Source organism: Penicillium griseofulvum (genome assembly GCF_001561935.1).
Source record: "Penicillium griseofulvum strain PG3 chromosome Unknown contig_79, whole genome shotgun sequence".
NCBI classification, from domain to species: Eukaryota; Fungi; Ascomycota; class Eurotiomycetes; order Eurotiales; family Aspergillaceae; genus Penicillium; species Penicillium griseofulvum.
The window spans coordinates 2,220,941-2,242,663 of NW_024467420.1; the positions used below are offsets into that span (position 1 = coordinate 2,220,941).

The 21,723-nt window shown below is 49.0% G+C and overlaps 9 protein-coding genes across 9 annotated transcripts; 4 read left to right on the forward strand and 5 right to left on the reverse strand.

Moving 5' to 3' along the window:
- Positions 1-301: 301 nt before the first annotated feature.
- Positions 302-2,827, reverse strand: PGRI_007290 (NACHT nucleoside triphosphatase; the record flags this gene model as incomplete). The annotated part of the gene is made up of 4 exons (XM_040788442.1): positions 302-1,409; positions 1,466-2,029; positions 2,079-2,103; positions 2,155-2,827. 4 exons carry the CDS (start codon positions 2,825-2,827, stop codon positions 302-304), a joined length of 2,370 nt encoding a protein of 789 aa, XP_040652214.1.
- A 345-nt stretch (positions 2,828-3,172) lies between these two features.
- On the forward strand, positions 3,173-5,298 carry PGRI_007300 (protein kinase IKS1; the record flags this gene model as incomplete). The annotated part of the gene is made up of 2 exons (XM_040788443.1): positions 3,173-3,228; positions 3,276-5,298. 2 exons carry the CDS (start codon positions 3,173-3,175, stop codon positions 5,296-5,298), a joined length of 2,079 nt encoding a protein of 692 aa, XP_040652215.1.
- Positions 5,299-5,705: 407 nt separating this feature from the next.
- Positions 5,706-7,684, reverse strand: PGRI_007310 (fungal specific transcription factor domain-containing protein; the record flags this gene model as incomplete). Its single annotated transcript, XM_040788444.1, has 3 exons — positions 5,706-7,073; positions 7,153-7,184; positions 7,243-7,684. The coding sequence occupies 3 exons, from the start codon at positions 7,682-7,684 to the stop codon at positions 5,706-5,708; spliced, it is 1,842 nt and encodes a 613-aa protein (XP_040652216.1).
- A 711-nt stretch (positions 7,685-8,395) lies between these two features.
- On the forward strand, positions 8,396-9,493 carry PGRI_007320 (Short-chain dehydrogenase/reductase SDR; the record flags this gene model as incomplete). The annotated part of the gene is made up of 2 exons (XM_040788445.1): positions 8,396-9,285; positions 9,343-9,493. 2 exons carry the CDS (start codon positions 8,396-8,398, stop codon positions 9,491-9,493), a joined length of 1,041 nt encoding a protein of 346 aa, XP_040652217.1.
- A 559-nt stretch (positions 9,494-10,052) lies between these two features.
- Positions 10,053-11,822, reverse strand: PGRI_007330 (prefoldin-like protein; the record flags this gene model as incomplete). The annotated part of the gene is made up of 1 exon (XM_040788446.1): positions 10,053-11,822. The coding sequence occupies one exon, from the start codon at positions 11,820-11,822 to the stop codon at positions 10,053-10,055; it is 1,770 nt and encodes a 589-aa protein (XP_040652218.1).
- Positions 11,823-12,008: 186 nt separating this feature from the next.
- Positions 12,009-13,245, forward strand: PGRI_007340 (TFIIH/NER complex subunit TFB3; the record flags this gene model as incomplete). The annotated part of the gene is made up of 3 exons (XM_040788447.1): positions 12,009-12,045; positions 12,102-12,342; positions 12,411-13,245. 3 exons carry the CDS (start codon positions 12,009-12,011, stop codon positions 13,243-13,245), a joined length of 1,113 nt encoding a protein of 370 aa, XP_040652219.1.
- A 442-nt stretch (positions 13,246-13,687) lies between these two features.
- On the reverse strand, positions 13,688-16,570 carry PGRI_007350 (uncharacterized protein; the record flags this gene model as incomplete). The annotated part of the gene is made up of 1 exon (XM_040788448.1): positions 13,688-16,570. One exon carries the CDS (start codon positions 16,568-16,570, stop codon positions 13,688-13,690), a length of 2,883 nt encoding a protein of 960 aa, XP_040652220.1.
- Positions 16,571-18,228: 1,658 nt separating this feature from the next.
- On the forward strand, positions 18,229-19,791 carry PGRI_007360 (histidine phosphatase family protein; the record flags this gene model as incomplete). The annotated part of the gene is made up of 1 exon (XM_040788449.1): positions 18,229-19,791. One exon carries the CDS (start codon positions 18,229-18,231, stop codon positions 19,789-19,791), a length of 1,563 nt encoding a protein of 520 aa, XP_040652221.1.
- A 306-nt stretch (positions 19,792-20,097) lies between these two features.
- Positions 20,098-21,682, reverse strand: PGRI_007370 (F-box domain protein; the record flags this gene model as incomplete). The annotated part of the gene is made up of 2 exons (XM_040788450.1): positions 20,098-21,260; positions 21,316-21,682. The coding sequence occupies 2 exons, from the start codon at positions 21,680-21,682 to the stop codon at positions 20,098-20,100; spliced, it is 1,530 nt and encodes a 509-aa protein (XP_040652222.1).
- Positions 21,683-21,723: the final 41 nt, after the last annotated feature.

Sequence of the window (21,723 nt, forward strand, 5' to 3'; positions counted from 1 at the left end):
CAAAATGAATGAAATTATTTCTACTTGAACCATCTTCCGATTAGTTGTAGCATCTTCGTACGGAGTACATGTCTATCCAATCCTGCACAGCCACAGAATAGTAGGAGGTTCAGATTTGATTGTGGTTCCGCTCTGCAACCATGGATAGAAATGTGGGGAGAGAAGCGTGGCAGAAAATAGTGACATTCTTGGTCAAATATGTCTCAACTGGGCAATTCGTAGCAAAACTGCTTTCATTTCCACATCGTTGGTTCAATTCATCTTTCTATCGCACTCACTGGCCTTGTTGGCCAGGTCTCTCCTAGCCAACCTTAGGTAACTCGCTTGCTGTTTGTTTGAGATAATCAATCCTCTTTTTCCTCTCACTGCGCTCTATCTCCTTCCACGGTGCTGGACGAGCTAAAATGGGTCGAAGAGCCTGGTAATCTCGATGACGGGTTGGCACCATCCTCAGAAGATCAAGTACGTTAAGTCCACTACCTGGATCCCGAATGGATGGATCAGCTCCAGCACGCAGGAGAATATCCACGACTTCGAACTTAAAGCGAAGACTGGCAATCCACACTGCCGTAGCCCGAACACGACCACCAGGAGCATTGATATCGATATCTGGCTCGGAGGCGAGAATATACTCGACGACTGGAACCATCCCGAAGGAGGCAGCGTAGTATAGGGGATGCGTTCCGTCAATGGCCACAGCATCATTCGTGCTTGAAGCAGCAGTTGTCCGTAACAACACCTGTAACCAAGTGCCATAATTCCCCCGGCCAGGAAGAGACCTTGTGGCAAAGAATTTGTGCACCATGTCTTGCTCAGCACCCCCAAAGCCGCAGGCAGCACCATGTTGGGGCCATAGGTTTGCGGCGTAAGCTATGAACGGATGATCGTCTCGTAGCTTGGCTGGGTTTTCGGGACATGTTAGGTATCCCTTTGCAAAATTGTCAAGACAGAGGTATGTGAGACAACTGTGCATGGCTTTCAGATCTGCCGTTGTAGGATCCAGGCTGAAATATTGGACTCGAGATGAGCGGATCCAATCAGAGGTTAGGAAATCCTTGACAGACGCATGCGCGAGATTGAGATAGCCATCTTGGTCTTCAGAGATGAGTCCTTGACAAATTTCAAGAAGAATATGCGGAGGGACAAGCATCATATCCTCGTCGAGTGTTATGCTTGTCTCGTCCATGACCACGATTTCATTGAGAGACTTCAAAGTAAGAGGCTGTTTGGCAAAACTCAGCCAAAAGAGGGCCTCGTGAGCAATTTTCCAATCGTCAGGGGCGATTCTTTCCAACATATTTGCATATGTCTCGCGTAATGTACTTGGGAGGTTCTTCAAGGCTTGTCGCATCGCCCTGACAGATCGCTGCGTGCTCAGGTTGTCCAGTGAGAGCTGGACCCAGCGAAATCTGCGAAGAGATATAATTAGACCACCGAAACCACAGTAAATGGATACTATACTAACGATCCATCGGCACCCCGACAAAGAGTGTATTCAATCTCCTCCTTGAATTCCGGTGTCAAAGCTCTCAATGTATCGTCAGTCTGAAGTCGATATTTGATGAAGCTATCGATGTCCCCTCGTGACTTTCCGCTTATATTCAAGACAGATGCATTGTGATGTCCAATGGAACTCGTGGTGTTTGTAGTTGTTATAAGCACGCGGATGTTCGTGGATAAGCTAGCCAGCTTGAGAAGAGACGCCTCAAGAAGCTGCATATCATGGCTTTCGTTGATTGCATCAACCAAAAGGACAACCTTTGTCTTTTCGGTAGCAGACTGGACGATGGCAGCTTCGAGAACAGAGAGTTCGATAGGGAACCTATGTTGATTCTTTGAACCTTTATTGTATATAGACCGAATCTCGTCCAATATTGAGGGAACCGTGCCTGAGAGCTGTGCCACAAGTGATCCCAGAACATTGCTCGCATTCTGAGATGAAAAATCACTAATTGTGCAGTAAAAATAAGCAAGGCACATGGATTGGCCTTGAGAAGCCATGTAAGTAAGTTTGTCGGCAACTTGTGCACTAGCGAAGGTCAGATGTAAGAGCAGTCCGATTGCCAGATGAAACTTACAACAGTGTAGTTTTACCAGTTCCGGCTTCAAGATTATATCAGTGAAAATGTCTTTGAAATCGCGTAGGGTACATACATTTTCCGACGAGGAAGAAAACCCGCTTTTCGTCTTGATCGAGAAATGTCTTCAAATGACCGTCGACAAACCATCTACCAGTCCCATCTCTATGTCTTTTTGACGCCCGTAGATGAGAGCTCTCGGGGCTCACAGGAGCTATCCATTTTAGTAGCTCTCTGTTGGCCAATTTGTTTCTCTCTTGAAATCGAATCTGCAAGTCTTCCTTCAATGTGCTTGTCAGATCACGAATCTCCTGCTGCATCTCCCGATCTACCGAGTTATGGTCTGCAATGAGAACCAGTATCAACCACGATTTGACTCTCTCCAGACGTATCAGATGCTCGCTGACTTCTGTCTGAGTAAAAGGCCATTTCAGAGTTTGCTTGAGACGCTTAAATTTGGTCTCGGCCACTTCCAAGTCCATGAGCAAGGATTGGAGAAACTCATTTGTTGTACGCAACACTCTCACCATAACATCGTGATCAAATGAGCTTGTTTCTGATTCCTGCCATTTGGGAATATCATCTATCTGTGCTGCCAAATGCTCCAATATCCCTTTTAGAGCAAAGAGCTCTTCGGTAAGTTTCCGCACTTCGGACTTTGCAGTCTGCACCGTTTTGGCATATCTGATCAGACTTGATAACACATGGCTGACCTCTATTACGAGACCGGTGATAGAAATTGGATCCATGATTTAAAATCAGGCTGAACTTGGAGAGTGTATTATTTGAGATGATCAACTTGTGTGGGTTGTAAGCTGTACCCCACTATTAACTAGATCGGTCTTTGCTTAGTTTCGCTGTTTTAGTTCGGAAGATAGCCGAATTGGGCCTTTGAATATTCGAGTCATCCTGGGATAAAGTATAATCAAACATTTCCATTTCATCTATAAAAAGAGTACAAAAAGGAATATAAAGGAAGGATTGTTCCATCTGCAGGCGCTATCCACAACCGTACTTCTCACCGCCCACCCCCAGGTCTACATCGTCATCGATAACAGCTCCCCCCCATTGTCTTCCTTCACATTCATACCAGAATGCCCGCCGACATGTCTATGGTCCCTTACAATGCGGGAAACCTTGATGTTGTTTTGTAAGTCATCTTTACATCTGTGCTATCAGTTATCTAATTGTGAATAGGCGGCACAATGACTCTGTGGTCGTCTTCGACCATGATTCCCAACAGCTCGTTCTCCGCAATACGTCAGATACGGACATTGAAAATTTGGAGCTAGCCAACTGCCCATTCTGCCATCGCTCAATGCGTGATAATAGTAGAGAACATCATGGCGGGGATACTGAACCGGAAGGGGAGTTCATTAACCCAAACTACTTCCACATGCTCAACAATAGTCTCCCTGGCTCCGCGACATCCTCATCTCCTCCATCTCCACGCCATCGCCTTGTTCAACCCTCACTCCCTCGTGGCCCTGCCAGTAACACACCAGTCCGACCTGCCTCATCCTCACAACCGTCCCCCCAAGGAATTTCCTCCGCAGCATTCAGTCCAGATTACTTCAAGAGGTTCTTCGTGGAGGAACGAGTGCTGGGCAAAGGTGGAAAAGGTGTGGTGCTCCTAGTGAAGCATGTCCTAGATAGTGTGTCTCTTGGTCATTATGCCTGCAAGCGTGTTCCCGTTGGCGACGATCATGAGTGGCTCGAAAAGGTCCTGGGCGAAGTACAGCTATTGCAGCATCTCTCGCACCAGAATCTTGTCTCATACCGTCATGTCTGGCTGGAAAATGCGAAAATAAGCACCTTCGGCCCGAGTGTGCCTTGCGCATTTATTCTACAGCAATACTGCAATGCTGGTGACTTGCATGATTACATCTGTGGCTCTATGCAAACCTCGACCACTGCGCAGCAATTGAAGGACCGTCTTCGCCGCAAATCTAAAGGCGAGCCGGAGCCTCGAATCAACCTGGGAGGAGCTCGCACACTGCAGCTAGATGAGATTTATTCTTTCTTCCGCGATATTACCTCTGGACTCCGTTATCTTCACGCCAATGGGTACATCCATAGAGACCTGAAACCAAACAACTGCCTGCTCCACGAGACCAGTGACGGCATCAGAGTTTTGGTCAGCGATTTCGGTGAGGTACAGTCTCAAAATGCAATGCGCAAGTCAACCGGTGCTACCGGTACTCTTTCATACTGTGCACCCGAAGTTCTTCGCCAAGAATATCCTGATGGACCATTCGGCAATTTTACGTTCAAGTCTGATATTTTCTCACTCGGAATGATCCTTTACTTTTTATGTTTCGCAGCTCTTCCATACGCGAATGCCGACCTCATAAACGAAGAAAAAGAGGACTTGGATCAACTCCGTGCAGAGATCACTAGCTGGGCTGGATTTGACCATGCACGAGCTATCCGCTCTGATCTCCCTGAAAAGCTGTATAGGTTTCTAGAGCGTTTGCTCTCGGTTGATCCCGGCCGAAGACCCTCAGCCGACGAGGTGTTAAATGGCATCCAAGTCGGTGCCAATTCAAATGAAAACTTTCGCTTCAGGAAGGCAAGCACGGGAAGCTCCGACCTGCCCGGGGCTCGGATCCGCCCATTGGACAGCCAGCAGCCATCAGTCGAGCGAACACTCTCCCCCACCAAAAAGATGCGCCGAAGCCCAACATCTTTCCGGCGTGACTCGGTACCCGATTCCAGTAATTCTCGAAGCAACAAGGCGCCTGTGTCTGACCTCAATCCAGAGGAGGGCCCTTCTTTTGGCCCAGATCGAGAAATGATCGTCCGGCATCGCTACTCTACTTCACCCCCATCATCATCTCCAGCCCATCCTCCTCACGAATCATCATCACCCCTCGAACCCCAGGCTCAACAAGTCCCTCGAAATCATCTTCTCCCACCTCCACCGAGCCGCTTTCCCGTTATGAATTTCCTGGCATCTTGGAACTTATTACTACCCTCGCCTGTCTTGCAACTAACTCTCTTCCTCGTCAAAATCACCTCCCTTCTTCATCCATGCTCGCCGCTGGCCGTCAACCCCTGGATCCTTTACCCTCTTCTTCTCTCTGCAGCATTTACGTTAACAACGCGCAGCATTCGGGCCCAGACCCTTGCCATCTTTGTACACCTACTGGTCGTCGGGCTAGGTTTCCGTCTAGGTGCCCTTTGTACTTGGCACAGAAACCCGGAGATGGACTTGTAAATGAGTAGTATGCCCTGCGTCTCTTTTTCGGGCCTTTAAGTACATCTGCATGACTCTGCCACGATGATCCCCATGTTATTTTTCAACGAATTGATGAAATATTCCTTTGCATGCATGGAGGCAAGGAGCAAACCTCAATGTATTCAACAAAATTGTTAATTGAATTCTACACAACATACCCTGGTGCTAAATATGTCGTGCGTGTAATATTCGAGTAAAGTATAAGTGGTTAGATAGCCTTGTTTCTCCGATACTGTACTCATACTATAGCTAATGATATACACAAGGGTCAAATGTTCCAGGATCCTCCGTAAATAACCCACTCATCTCATTGCTCTGATCTAACCGAGACGTCTCGAGACCTGAGTTTTGGAAATATTGGTCCAACAAAAGCTAGAGGAAGATGGTCAGATATCATTCATGATCGATTCAATTTCCATCAAAGGGCTTACCCAGTCCAGCGTCTCAGACCCATCAATCATTTCCGACATCGGCTCCATATAAGGCAACTCCAGACTCACTTGAGGAATATCCATATAGACATCCCCCCCGCAAGAGAAGCTAGCCTGCCGCTCAGCCACTTTACGAGCCATCAAGTCCAGCGCCAGCGACGCAATGCGCGATTCCGACGAAAGATGACTATTAGCAGCCCAAATCCGCTGGGATGTTTTTAGTGCAACAATCTCCCTCGAAACAAAGCCATGGTCTGCACGCTCGTCTACAAACGCCGTCGTATGAGATTCCAGACGCACAGATAAATCCAGACAGATGACCATTGCAGCTAAGAGGAAATCATAGATTGTGTGCGAGGAAATCATCCACTGGTCTTCTTGTAAACGGCCTCCAGGCTGGAATGCTGAATGCATGTCTGCTTGGCGGGCGAGAATTTCAAGTGCTGCTTCCACGCAGAAGCGTCGTGATGACTCGGATTTAGCGTCTTGGTGCTCATATCGGATATACCGGCGGTGAAGAACAACAAGGCCTTTCAGGTATAGGAGTTCTATTGTGCATCGGTTTAGGATTACCTCGGATGAGTCCATGAGAGACTGACTGATGTCTCTCCATTTTAAAAAGTCGGGAACTAGAGTGTATGCACCGCGCATCTCCGCGTCCAAAGTAATGGTTTTGCTGTGAGACGGTGGTGCGAGTGAAATCGTGTGGGCAACGATCTTTTTGAAGATACTCATTACACCGGCCTTGGAGATACCATAGAGGATGGGTGTGTATTCAGAAGAGGGTCGAGATGGAGGTAATACTGACATCCCAACGTGCAGATCGGCGTCGTATAGATTCTTGGGAAAATGGGTGTCACAGCACTCAGCTGGTATCATGCTTGGAAGGCCGATCTGGAAACTTAATAGCGCATCCACCTGGAAGATATGCAGCCACACCCGACGTCGCATTTCACTATCGAATGGTGATATGGCACCTGGTAAAGTGCTGGGATCGCGATGGTAGCCCATACGGAATGCTAACCTGAGTATGATCCCCATGTCGAACCATTGTCGAGAGGTGGTTTTCATGTCACTCATAAACCCACTCTGAGTGTATAGAAGCAGTCCCTCTAACGCATGGGCATTGGCTGTTTTATATCCCCCTAACGCAAGGCACTGCGCTGCCTTTTGTCGGAGGATATCGGGCGATGGCATTGAACCATTTAAAGTCCCGTCTGCGTTCACTTTCAGGCGAAGATGAGCTGATACACTGAGGATACCGAAGAGAAGCGCAATCCAAAGCACGGGGGCCTTTTGTGGCGATTTCCAAAATTCTCCATACTGTCCCAAGTCAGTCAGGGTAAGAGATGCTTTATTGAGTATCTCCGAAAAGGATGTACAACACAAAGATGTGACTCACTTCATCCTGAAATTTCCCCGAGTGCACAATACCTACATTGTCCTAGAATCAGCCAGATATACAAACGAGGGTAGTTGAAGGATAGCCGACCTAGCACCATGTACCGAGCATTGAAATATCGAGATACCAACATATCGCAGATAGGGCGCGTGGGCAGCGAGACAAGAATATCTTTAATTTTCAATCCATGTTCTGATCCAAGAGCAAGGCTCAAGTCTGGATTTTCACTTGTACGGTCGTCGCTCGTCGGCTCGAGGAGCGAGAAGGGATCAACAGTAGACAAACTTTCTCGAACTTCCTTGATATCCTCTAAAATAGAAACCCAGTGACTGGAGTCAACGTGGCTAGTTTTACCGTGAGTATGGAGAGTATCTGGCATCGCTTTTTCTTGGAGATGTTGGTCTCCGATGCGAGGTTCATTGCTGGCAGCCAGCCCAGTCGCGGCGACAGAGACTCCCTGAGAGCTGGGGAGAATTGCACCTTCAACGGTATGTGTCTCTTCTGAATGCGTCTGAAGGTTCGTCTGGGGCATGTTCCCTCCTGCAACGAGTGATTGGATTGAATCCTCAAGACGCTTCAATCTATCGCTCAAGGCACGTTGCCTTGAAGTATGGGGTTTGCCGCGTACAGCATTAGCAGCGTACTGACATGTGGACTCTACATTGCGTTTAATGCAGGTATCACAAGGTACAAGTCTGTTGCACTTCAATCTAGGAAAGATGAGTCTCTAGTACCTAGCCAGGGATGTAGTACGTGATGTATGCTTACTTCCGTGTACGACATGGTTCGCAGGAGAGAGGTGGTCGATTTCGTTTTTCAAATTTCACAGACATCTCTAGATATGAGACCAGATAGTCAAGCAAAAGTCCAAAGTTATTTTTTTGTATTCAACAGATCATCTCGGAGTATAGAAAAGAAGGGGGCAAAGCGGAGATATTATCTCCATCCCGACCCTGTTATTTGACGGTATTTGATACATCAGATCGATAATTACACGCCCTTTTCCACAGACTGGCCTATGTAATATATACGCAGTAGACGGAGATAATAAAGCCCTACAAGTGCCTTTCAACGTCCTAGTTGGAATTGATTTAACCAGAACGGCGATAATAAGCCCGACTGCTAGAGGGTCTCTTATTTAAAGCGTTAAGAAAAGCATTCTTTTAACATTAATCCAGAGTTTTGAACATTGATACTCATTGTCTATTACTTTTCTTCAATTTCAATCCAGTAAGACATAGCCATGTCTATCTTTTCGACTCTAGAGGGCGTCTCGTCGACGGTATTCTCTAACATATTCATCCAACTCCCTTACCCCGAAGGCGATCTGAGCGGACAGACGGTCATCGTAACCGGTTCAAACCAAGGACTTGGTTTCGAGGCCAGCCGCCACCTGTTGCGCCTAGGTGTGGAGAAGCTTATCATGGCCGTACGCAATCTGAAGAAGGGCGAAGCTGCAAGACAAGAACTCTTGCAATCCACCAGCCGCGAAGAAAGCTCAGTCGAGGTGTGGCCACTGGATATGGATAGCTATGTCTCAGTCAAAAGCTTTGCCAGCCGCGCTGCTGCTCTACCACGTCTTGACGTTCTGTTGGCGAATGCTGGGCTGATTGCCAACACATTCACTGTATCGGAAGAGGATGAAAGAACCATCACAGTCAACGTGGTGAGCACGTTCTTGCTCGTTGCCTTATTGGTTCCCAAATTGCAAGAGTCGGCTTCCAAGTTCAATATCACGCCTCGCATCACCATCCCAAACTCGGCTCTGCACTATATTGCTTCTCTTGAGCAGCTGGATCCTCAAAATGAGGGTGGTATCTTCGAATCTCTCAACAATAAGGAAGCCACTAATATGGCGGGTCGATACCCATTGTCGAAGCTCTTGGTATTGTTTGGTGTGCGTGCATTTGCGGATCAATTCGCACAGAGTAAAGCGCCGCTGGTTATCATCAACACGCCGAACCCCAGTTTTTGCAAGTCTCAATTGGCGCGGGAAACAGATAATGTCGGTCTCCGCGTTGGCGAAAAGCTGCTGGCTCGCAGCACGGAGATGGGAAGTCGGGCCTTAGTCCACGCGGTTATGGCTGATGAGAAAAGCAATGGGCAGTACCTGACAAACTGTCACATTCACAGGTCAGTCAATCGTTGTGTCTGATTCGAAAAATCAAGTCAGCTAACTCTGTTCTCTAGTCCATCTTGTATCGTGACTAATGGAAAGGGAGTTCTGATCCAGGAAGCGTTTTTCAAAGAGTTGGTCACCAAGTTGGAGAAGATTGCACCAGGCGTGACCTCTGCCCAGTCATCCAGTTTAGGGCTATCAAGAAAGAATCAGGATGTCTAGAAATAGAAAAAGAGATCGGTAAAAGTCAGAGACTTATGGAAACAGGAAACGGCCTACATGACAAGACATTGAAGCAAGCGGCAAGTGGGAAGACAAAGTCGAAACATAAATGCATTCACTTCAGGTTAAGCTACGTGAGATGTCGAGAGAGATAAATAAACCACACCTCCATCTATCAATCCCCCAGGCAGTCAATACTCCCGTAGTTGCTCTGAACCTCCCCAGAGGAGAAGCACGAGTAGCATACGCTTTCTCTCCTGTTCTGGTAGAATTGAGGAATGCAGCCAGAGAAGCCCTCTTTTGATCTTGGACTTCAGTTGGTGGTGATACCAGAGTTTCCCATCTCACGAGTAGATAGGGGTATGCACCTTGTATTTTCCTGAGGGTAAACCCACCAGAAATTGGAAGCCCGTTGGTCAGAGGAAGGAAGAAAGGAGAAGGAGAAGAGATAGCAAGAGGGTGGGTTTTGATGGGGGACTACTCAGGGAGACAAACAAAACAAACAGTTCCTTCCTAATGAATACATTGGATTTAAGGAGACATAGCCAACTCTTGTAAACTATCCCATTCGTGAAGCTTTGAACTTGCTCACCCGTTTAGGCTGAGCTTCCTCGGGAGGCAAAGTATCCTGTTCCTCGTCTTCTTTAGTGCCATTCATGCGCTTCTGCATATTGAAGAACTCGGACGCAATCTGCTTCTGGTGAAGCTCTTCGTCGTAGACGTCTAGTTCAGGGGGAGCTGCGGCCCCTGCTTTGACCTGTCGCTCAAAGACCTTTTCGGCTAGAGTTCGGTCGTGTGGGAATTGAGGCGGAGCAGGTTTCTCGGTGACATCGGGGTTATCAGTGATCGGTGCAGAGAAGGGTTTGGGCTCTTTCGGCGTCGCGGGGAAGAGGACAGGCGGCAACATAGATGGAGTTGTATTAGCTTGTTTGCGAAGGCGAGATTCGGTGACTTCTGACGGATTTGCGATTGTAGCCCCAGTAGTAACAGAATCGATAGCGGTACTATCTGGAGCACCGGCCCGAGCACTTTTGAACCGGGACACTTTCTTGGGAACGTCGGGAGTGGCTGGAGATGGCTCTGGAACACGGCTGGTCCGTTCAACAATGGAATCAGCAAGCACCTGGGGCTCGGTCCGTGGAGCAGGAGCCTTCTCCGCGATAACTGAGGGCGCAGGAGCTGGTGCGATATCAAGTTCATCGGCGAACGCAACACGTTTCTTAGGTTTCTTCTCTTTGGTGGAAGTTTCAACCGGAGCAGCTGTCGCAATCTCTTGCTGCACTTCCTCGGGGAATGTCTCGGTATCCTTGCCCATGTTCATCAAGCCTCGGGCATTGAGCTTGGCTTCCAATTCCATCATCTGCTGGTGGTATTCCGGCGGAAGGCGAGTGTGAGAGCGGCCGTGTTCGTCTTCATTATCTTCCGCGTCGTAGTCGTAATCGTACTCCTCGTCAAAGGAAATCTCGCTTCCGGACTCGTCCATCTCCAACTCTGCTACGATAGCCCCCACCTCGTGGATCCCATAATCGAGCATTTCACGGCGAAGTCTTGCTTCTTCTGCAGATTCATTCACATCCGTGACAGGCGGCTGCATGCGATCTTCGGCAGTGACCACAGACTGGGGTTGAGAGAATCTCAGAGATGGGCCATTTGGCTGTGAGATCACATTGTCGCCGGTCGAGGAACCGTTCTGCTGATCGGTAGCATTTGAGCTTATAGACTCATCTAGTGCACCCTCGGTTGTAGCATCGGCGGGAGCTGCAGCAGTCTTCTCTGGAGCAGCAGTCTCTGGAATATCCTTGACGCCAGCTTTCTTTAGCACTTCTAGCAATTCCGAAGCATCATTTCCGGGCGTGTTGATCTTGCTCGAGACAACGTTTCCATCTTCATCAAGCTCCTCCATAATCTCCTGCATCGGGAACTCCGCACCGTCCTGCAGCGGTGGCTGATCATTCAAGACCAAAGCGTCCAGCTCATTTTGGGCCCTCGCAAGCCTCTTCTCCATAGTGGCAACATTCTGCTGCACGTAGTCGATACGTCTTCCAAGAAGATCAATCACTTGCCCGCGAGATCGCGTCACACCTTGCGAACCGAGTATTGTCTGCATTTCCTTCTGATCCACCAGCGTGCCGCCAAATTCCAGAGCCACGAGAAGGAATTCGTCTCTGTTGGCGTCATCTTCTAGGTTGCTGATCTCCTCGCGGATTCCGTCGTATTCCGCTTCCCAGGTTCGCCAGTGGTAAAGCGATTTCTGAAGTTGGAGGATGTTTTCTTCGAGCGCGAGGCGCTGCTCCTCGAGAGCGTCGAGATTGGGGTTCGGCACTCCCATGGTTGTTAAACGTGGCAGCTTCGTACTGACAATGTCAATTGAATGTAACGGAGCAAAAAGAGGGGTTGCCGGAGGCAAAAATAAAAGTCGCAAAAAAAAAGGTGATGAATATGTGGTCCGTGCGCATTGGTTGCTTATCAGCCTCAACCCAGTGGTCCATCTCTCCCACGTCACTTTACTCTCACCATGGCCTCCGATGCGGCTTCTCGCCGTGATGAAGACGGTAAGCTTTTGTTCAGCTTGTTTGTTATGTATAATGCTAACCACATGATTTCACAGAGGTTTGCCCTGTCTGCAAATCATCACGATACCTCAACCCAGATATGCGCTTTCTCATCAACCCCGAATGTTACCACAAGATGTGCGAGTCGTGCGTGGACCGCATTTTCTCATCCGGTCCCGCCAACTGTCCGGTAGCCGGGTGTCGCAAGACGCTGCGTAAAAATCGGTTCCGCAAGCAGACATTCGAAGATATCGGGGTGGAGAGAGAAGTAGATATCCGGCGGCGTGTGATGCACATGTACGTCTATTGTCAAACATCCAGAAGGCCCTTATGATGAGGGAGGACTAACAATTTATTTCGATCAGTCTGAACCGCCGCGAAGAAGAGTTCGACTCAAAACGCGCATATGACGACTTCCTCGAACAAAGAGAGGACATAATCGCGAACCTAGTAAGCCGCATCGACGTGGCGAAAACCGAAGCCCAACTCCAAAAATACGCAGCAGACAACATGCAGTCAATCCGCACAAACCAAGCTATAGAAGCTGAGGAAGCCTCCTCGTTCCAAGCCCGCATGACCCTCGAACAAGAAGAAGCCCGACTACGCCGTCAAGCAGTACGCCAAGAATACGAGACCGAGCGACGGGAAATCCAAGCTGGACGCGAGGATTTCCTTTCAAGACTCGCCTCCGGCTCGTCGACAGATGCCGCAGCCATCGCGCGCGAAGGACACAAGGTGTTGCTCAAGAAGTCGTCGGCGCGCCGCAGCGAGGAAGAACGCATTCGACAGAAACAGGCTGCATTGCGTTTGGAGACCAAGCGCGGGACGACTCTTTCCGCGATGGAGCATGCTGGTGCGGCGGATACAGGGCTTGTCAAGGGTCTGCGCAAGATCATCACGCCCGAGCCGGAAAAGCCGTACGATCCGTTTATGGGCTATGTGCCCGAAAAGCGCGATTACTATTCTCTCCAGTCATATTATCCGTCGCAGTATCTTGATCCTATTCGCAATGATGCGCGGATGCTGGCTGGTGGCTATGATTTGCGTGAATACTATTCGCGTACCTTGCTTGAGGCTTTTGCCGGGTTGAGCTGTTTTGTTGGGGAGGAGATCTCACAGCGAGATGCTGCTAATATTTCCAAGTCGACGGCATCAGAGGGTGCTGCTATGGCTGCGAATAGTGGAGAGAACACTGCTTGAATGCAACTTGGACATGGTTTGCAATGGCTTTGAGGCTTGCATGACACTTGGATTTTTTATAAGCTGCTGAGCATAGCGATGGCGTTTTTTTCTGTTCGCTTGGGGGTATCCCACTGCATATGTATTACCATATTACCATCATCTAAAGAAATTGACAAAGATAATGAGATTGACATAGACAGCATAAAACAAGTAGACGCCCTGAAAGAGGAGAGGTACGCTATGTACGTTGAACAAGACATGGAGGTTATTTCCAAGGCTGCGGTATGGCCGCAATGATATTTGAGTATCAACTTTGAAGGACTACCTAACCAATAATCGATTATCCAAATCAATGAACTAAACATACCAATGGAACCCGACTCCATAAAACAGCGCCAAAGTAACAGCAAAAAAACCAGAATAATATTAACACATGCAATGCGATGCAATAAACATCAGCTCAGTGACCGCTTATTGAAAGGTGGCCAGTCATCTCAGCAGTGCTCTCAATTCCCTCCCAGGGCAAATCCTCCTCGTCATCCAAATCAATCTGCCCGTGGCGAGAAGACTTATCGGTAGTACCAGTGACATCGGGTGCATGGGATGCGCCGACATCAATTCCAATTGACTCAAGAGTCGCTTCCATTTCATGCTCAGTCATCTCACGACCATCTTGCTTTTGGCCTTCCAGAACATCGTATAGAGCGTAGATTTGGTCGGACTTCATATCGATGTCCTTGAAGATTTTGTCAATCTTTTCTTGTAGAGCCTTGCGCGGGCGCTTGCCGAGCGATGCGTCAAGCTTGTTATAGGCGCTTTGGTATGTGGCTAATTGCATCTTCAGGTGAGAAAGTTCGTCCTCCAGACCCTTGAGAACAGTAGCAAGAGCAACGGCAGGAGGCTGCGAGGGGCGCATAGTGGGTTCTTCATTCCAAACAGATGGCTCAGGCATACGTTCTGAAACAGGAATTGGTTTGGCGACCTTCACGGACTCGTGATTGCAGGTGCCGTCAGTGGAGTGAGCATTGCAAACTGTGCAGTTCTGTCCATTGTGTCGAGCAATGCTATCCAATGCTTTTTGGGTGGCTTGTGGCAGCTTGGATGGATCAGCTGCCGCCAAGTCGACGTGGTGGAGGGTGATATCAGGAAGGATGAAAGCAGAGGTCATGTCAGCGACATTTCGCTGCTTCTTGCGCTGGGATACTGCGGGCAAGGAATTCTCCGAATGGCGCCGGGAACGCTCTGCAATGGGTACTGTAAGACTGCGGTCTCCATCGGTATTTGCCTTGGAGGCGGTGGTAATATCCCCAGTAGCCGAGGCTGGGCGAGGGATTTCTGCTTTTGAATCGCGAAGAGAGGACTTGCGAGGGGCAGGGGCTTTCAAAATGCTCTGTCTGGTCGAGTTGACGGTCTCTGTAGGATTAGATTCCTTGGGGGCACTCGAACGTCGTTGCTTGCGCATAATTCTTTCTTCTTCCAATGTCTTGCGCAGACGAGAGATTTCATGTTCATCAATAACACTCAACAAGGTAACGTCAGCTTCAGATGAAGCCTTGGTCTGCTCGGACACCTCCGGCCCAGTCACCTCTTCAACTACCACTCGCTTCACGCGTTGCTTGTTCGTGCTGGGTTGTTTCCGGGAGGTCTTTGATTCGGAAGAACGAGACACCGACTTTGATGGCTTAGATGTTGATGCACGCATCTCAATAGAGAAGAGGGCCTCATCGGCACGTTCCTTTTCAAGGCGAGAAATTTCCTTGTCCACTTGAGTAGACACCTTAGAGCGGGAGTCATCCTGGCGTCTAATCCTCGTGGTAGAGCGGTTGCTTTTCGATGTTATGTCTCTAGTGCTCCGACTATAGTCTCCACTGCGCTCAGTGTAGAGTTGGCTGTCATCAACATCCTCAGACCCAGCTGAACTAGCTTCGGACTCGACAGTGTCTTGTTCGCGAGCCTTGCGGCCCGACAATCGGTTGATCTGGGACTTGAGATCCGCATTTTCCTGTCGCAATTCCTCGTTCTCGGCCTTGAGCTCTCGAGTCTCGAGATAAGCGGCTCCAAGTTGCGAGATAGCCGACTCTCTATCATGGTTCAAGCGCTTGATGGCAGACTCTTGGACCTGGGCCTTTCGATCGGCAATATCCAACTGGTTTTGTAAAGCAAGATTGGCCGCGTCTAACTTCTGGATCTCATTTTCCAGGCGCTTGGATCCCTTTTTGTGCGCATTATCCTCTGATTCATACTTCGCGGATGACTGGCGAGGTCTGCTCGCCTTCAAAGATGAATTTTCCTGACGGTAACTGTCCAGTCTTCTCTCTGCCTCGGACTTGAACATCTCCAGTTCTGCCACCTTATCCTGGAGTAGTCTCAGATGAACAAACAATGCTTTCTCATCTTCGGGGACGGGCACTGCATCCAGCGGCATGTGCTCGTGGGGGTGAGACATTTCTGTATGATCATGAAGCGGGGAAACAAACCGGGTGGATCGCATCTTGCCCTGTCGGGAGTACACGGGTGTACCATCTTCGTACACACCGGAAACGAGTTCAGAGATGTTAGGGAGGTCGGGAAGAAGGAATGATTGATGGGTCATGGTGTCGCCAATAGTGTTGTTGTTGGCTGCATTAGCACTGCTTTTGCGGGGAGTTCCTGCGTTGGAAGCCGATTTTCGGAATTCCTTTGCGTAGGCGTCCCGTGAAGCTCGCTCAATTGCGTCTGCAATCTCCTGAGATGTGTTTGCGTTTCCAAAACGCGTCGAACGCGTCTTCGTGGCGATAGGTGCAGGTCGCTCGTCTCCCAAAAATGAACCCTCGTAGCTGTCACGCACTTTGGCGTGCATATCGGAGAATGTCCGACGCTGGTCGCGCTGGGCCTTCGAGACTTGTGGGCTCATCGTTTCTTTCTGAGCCTGGGTGGCTCGTCGTACCTGAGCGTTCTTTCGTAGGTTTTCACTGACTGCACGACGCGACGGGCGTGTGGCAGCAGCTGGCTTTTGTGGTGTGGGGTATTCAACGCGGATGGCGGGCGAGGATGATCGTACACTGTTCTCGAAGCTCATTATAGAGCTGCGCGAATCGTCGCGTTCTGGCTTGCCAGCACCGCGTCCCACCTCAACAGACATGTCGAGGTCACTATGTGAAAGGTCGTCCAATTCTTGTTCCTCCTCTTCGGAGGTTTGTATTTGCGAAAATTCGGGGAAAGCACGGTCAAGTGTTGATGTGTTGATATCGTAGTCAAGCTCCTGATCGACACGTCGTGTCGAAGTGCCCATAATTTCGTCGTCCAAATTGGTGAGCGAAAATGAATCGTCGTTTAACCCAGAATTTCTGTTAATTGGAGGCATTCTGAGAGTAAAAGGGTGAAGTTGAATATTGGAGTTGGTTTGTTTTGGAGCAAAGTCAGAATGTTTGGGTCGGGCGCGTCTCGGCAACCCCGGGAATTCTGATTGGTTGACGTTCCCCCACAGTCGAACTACAGAATTGAATTGTTCAACTTCATTGTTTTTTTCTTATTTCTATACTACTTAGATTGATATTTGACTATATTTACTATATCCATTTACAATACTGGTTTATCTTTGTTTAAAATAATCTTGCTGATCCACCTACACTAATGTCTGCGCTGATCCTTCAAGTTGAAACCGACGATCATGTCTTAACTCGCTGCCTGCACCAACGGGGTCTGTATGATTAGACTTTGAGTAGACAGACTTTTGCTATATTCATGTAAATCTATTGAGAGATAAGCTCAAAATAGGCAGGTGGACCAAAAGTAACAGTTTGAATAGACCCCAAAGTGGGCGTATATGTTGTACATATACGGCATGCCCGCCCTCGTATTATCCCTCTTATTCCTTCTAAGATTCTTCAACCCATTGCCACAATTTACCAAAAAAAAGCCTCGATCTACTACCTTAACTAGGTAGTTTCTTGCAGTTAGTGGAGTATACTTTCATCGGTGTAACATACCGTCGGGGCCCCGAGGTAGGTAGCACTTGTGTGTTTCGACACTCGCATCTCACATGGGCATATTATAGAGACGGAAATATCAGAAGGGCCGGCGACTTATTCCAGCCCTGCTCAGTCTATTTTGAGTGAAAACAATTGCCGAATTGTCATAGTTCCTGAATCCTGAATCCTGAATACATAGTCGGCTGCTGAAGCGGCGTCGGTCCTTGTCGAAATAGGACTCTTGATATCCGATTCGGCCCCAGATGACATTACGGACGTTATATGCAAGAACACGCCGATATGCTTTTGGTTGCTCTTTTTAGATATCCTCATAGATATCTTTCTGCATGTCTTTCTAGATGTATATAAACCATACAGACGACTTTTTCTATGCCAACATATGTAACCAGGAACATTGGATATATATATTGTCACCCGAGTTTCGGTATAGATCTCTTCTAGTCTTCCACATCGGAAATAAAATCCCGTATTATCGCGGTTCCCAAAGAGTAAATGAGAGCATAGATCTATTCCAAGCATAGCTAAGCCGTTGCTTCCTCGTGCAAGACGGCCACAAAAACTCTATTCATAACCCGGGAACGAGCTAAGACATAGGGAGATGGGGATTTGGACTAAAGAGGAAAATAGGCTCCATTTATTAAGATGAATTGGAGGAGTAGTACATGAGATTGTCCCTGTAAGGCGAGTGGGGAAACCACTATATGTCAAACTCCGTGTTGGGCTAGCATACTGGGTACCTTGAGTGACATCTATTTACATACTAAAACATAACTAGATCCAGGTACTGTTAAGTATCCAGTCAAGTCACGAGTAGGGCACCTCCCACGTGCTTTGGATTCAAGCAACACCCGACGGGCCAATCAGACCAATCACCGCAACCAGCACACCCACGAGCACGTCCGCAAGGGTTAACAAAGCTTTAGAGTCAGGTCGACATTTAAAAATGGACTGATTTCCCTCCATATTTATGTTCTCTATCCTTGCGGGTTTCGCATTCAAACTGTGATACCATCTTCTCTCACCCGGTGCAATGGCAGTGTTCTCCAAACAACAACACGGGGAGGAAGAGGGTCTGCTTGGAGAGGAGCAATATCAACGGAGGCAAGGACAGCAATCCCGAAAATGGATTGCATTGACAGCTATGTCCGTGCTGGGCCTTTTCGCCTTGGCTATGTATACCGTACCTGGAATCAAGTGCAACACTCCTTCGCATGCCGTCCAGCCTGAGCTACCTGCCGCTTCCACCCTTGACGGCAAGTCAAAGAGATCGGCTTGTAATACTGTCGAGGACGGTTATCAATGCAACTCTGAAGTGTCGCACAAGTGGGGCCAGTATTCGCCTTATTTCTCCCTTGCGGACGAGTCGCCCGTCGAAGATGAGGCGGTACCTGACGGTTGTAAGATCACCTTCGCCCAAGTGATCTCCCGTCATGGTGCTCGATTCCCTTCGGAGAACAAGAGCAAGGTATATCCCGCGCTCATTGATAGTATCCAGGCAAACGCCACTGCGTACAATGGCAAAACGAAGTTCCTCAGCTCATACAAATACACCTTGGGCAGTGATGATTTGGTACCCTTTGGAGAGAACCAGTTGGTGAACTCGGGAATCAAGTTCTACCAGCGTTACAAGGCATTAGCTAGGAAAGCTGTGCCCTTCATTCGCTCAGCTGAGTCGGATCGCGTTATCGCTTCGGGAGAGAAGTTTATCGAAGGTTTCAAGCAGGCGAAGCTGCAAGATAAAAAAGCCGATCACAAGCAACCAGCCCCCAAGATCAGTGTTCTTATATCAGAAGAAGCCGGCGCCAACAACACTCTGAACCACAGCGCCTGTCCTAAGTTCGAAGAAGACGAACTGAAAGACCAGATCGAAGAAAAATACATGGCAGTCTTTGTGCCGTCCATCCAAGCCCGTCTCGAGGCTGATCTACCTGGTGTTACACTCTCACAGAGCGATGTGCTCCGTTTGATGGATCTTTGCCCCTTCGAGACAGTCGCCAAGACTGAAGATGCATCTGAGCTATCACCATTCTGCGACCTTTTCACCTCAGCTGAATGGGACCAGTACGACTATTTCCAGTCAGTGAGCAAGTACTACGGTTATGGAACAGGAAATCCGCTTGGCCCAACCCAGGGTGTCGGTTTCGTGAATGAGCTGATCGCCAGACTCACCCGAACCCCAGTGAATGACCACACAAGCACAAACACCACGCTCGATGCCCCCGGCGCTCCCACATTCCCTCTTGACTACAACATGTACGCAGACTTCTCGCACGACAATGGAATGCTTCCAATCTACTTTGCTATGGGATTGTACAACGGCACCGCTCCACTCCCGCTCGACCGCCTCCAGACTCCCAAGGAAGCGGACGGATACTCATCCACCTGGGCCGTTAGTTTCGGCGCTCGTGCTTATATCGAGATGATGAAATGTGACGGGAAATCCGAGCCACTCGTGCGAGTTCTCGTTAATGACCGCGTTGCTCCGCTGCATGGTTGCCCAGTTGATAAACTTGGCCGTTGCAGCCGCAGTGATTTCGTGAAGGGACTTTCTTTTGCACGCGCCGGAGGTGACTGGGACCAGTGCTACAAATAAATAGGAGATCTTGGAAATAATTGGTGCGGAATTGGTTCTTCTTTAACGCACTTGAGTTCAACGATACCCTACGAGTATCCTTACATATCCTTATTCTTTGGCCGATATCAATACAGCATATTTTTACCACAAACTCCTTGTCTCGGAAACAATATAATTGCAGCCAAGTATATAATCAGACGGCTCTAACGCATGCAAGTCATCAAAAAGGGTAATTCAAACAGCCCCCAACTCCAAAAAGCAGATAGTAACCAGTACGTTTTAGACACCTCGCTACCTCTTCTCTCCCGAGGTCTACCTCCTCTTTTACATACTCCAATGTGACCGCCCATTCCTTTTAACATGATGCGGGGCAGAAAGAACCCACTCCTCCCAAAGAGGCATGTGTTCATGCAGGACATGCACGCCGTCATCCCCCAAGTCCCCACTAGACAAAGTACGTAGTTTCTCAAGCGAAGTTCGCCTTACCGGCAAGCATCTCCCCCTTATAAAACCAGGGAGACCATCAGGTGAGGGCGGGGCGGTAGTTGGTGACTGAACACCAGAGGAGGTACCAGCTGCAACAGTAAGAGAGGATGAGGACGGCACAGGGCCGGTAGGATAATCATCAAACACCTCGACGCCATTTGAAACAGCAAGGGAATCAAAGTGTGCAGCGTAGTCGATGTCTTTCAGAACTAGCCGTTCCAGCTGCTCCATTTCCTCACGCAAGACAGCGAGGACTTCGCACCACGAGCCTCCGGGCCGAAGATAGACGCTGAGCAGGCGGAAATCGCGTAGATGGGGACTATGACGGCGCGCTAGTGCGATGATTTCGTCTGCACTCAGACGCCATCCCTGGATGCTGAGTTTGCGGAGCGTTTTCCAACGGATGTGGTGGAAGAGTAGCTCGAGGTCGAGGTCCAGGGGTGTTTTGCTTAGGAAGCCGATGTGGATGGCGATGAGGTTTTTAGCTGCGACGAAGAAGCGATGGAAGACATCTGAGAGGTCGGCCATGGTTGTGGTGATGTCGGTCGTCGAGTGGAAGTTTATGTCGAGGCTTGTGAGGCGCCCGCCCATAGCGGCGAGGGTTGTTGATGGGGCGCGTAGGAGCTGGAGGGTTGCTTCGGGGCTGATCTGGGGCCCTGTGAAGCGAATGGAGCTACATTTTGAGTTGAGCAGAGCGATGCTGAGGTTTGTTACAGCGCGCGAGCAGGCGGTCTCCCAGTCGAAGTGGATGCCTGTTGCGGTGCCAGTTCCCGTTCCCAATGAGTGGTCGCGTATAAAGTCGATGAGGTGCTCGTCTGCTTCGTCTTGGAGTCTTAGGAGCTTTATTTCCTGTAGAGACGAAAACGATGTAATTGCACGGCGTAGGCGGCTTCGGTCATTATTCGTTTCAGTTAGACTGGTTTGTTCACGCAGTCGGCGGCTATGTAGTTGGGATAGTTCGGGGTTCTCTGACCCCAAAGTTCGCAGTGTCCGGGTCCATCCTGTAATTTGGTATTAGTTAATTTGCTCGTGTATGAAAGGTTGAAGAGGTAGTACCGCTTCCTTGATAAAATGGTCGCACCATGTATGTGATGGTTTTCACATAGTAAGCCAGCTGCATATCTACCAGTTCATCTAATCGTCGGAAGCCGTGATCAGAAAACCGCAGAGTAAATCGATTGAACTTGTAAGGGGTGCCGATTCGCATGAAACGCTTGCAAACGAGTCGAAAGTGATCAAGATCGGACACTTCGCCATGTTTGTGGTCGCCAGGCCTAGAAGTATGTCCATTTCCATTGAATCCGCCATTTAGGGTTCGGGGTGCGGGTTCAAGAAGGAAGGACAAGATCTCACTCAGTAGCTCGTCAGCAAGATCGTGAATGTGACGTGGCTGAGCCATGATCGGCGCACGCAGCCGAAGCATCGGCTGCTGGATGAAGTAGCAGCAACATGGAAATATGGAGC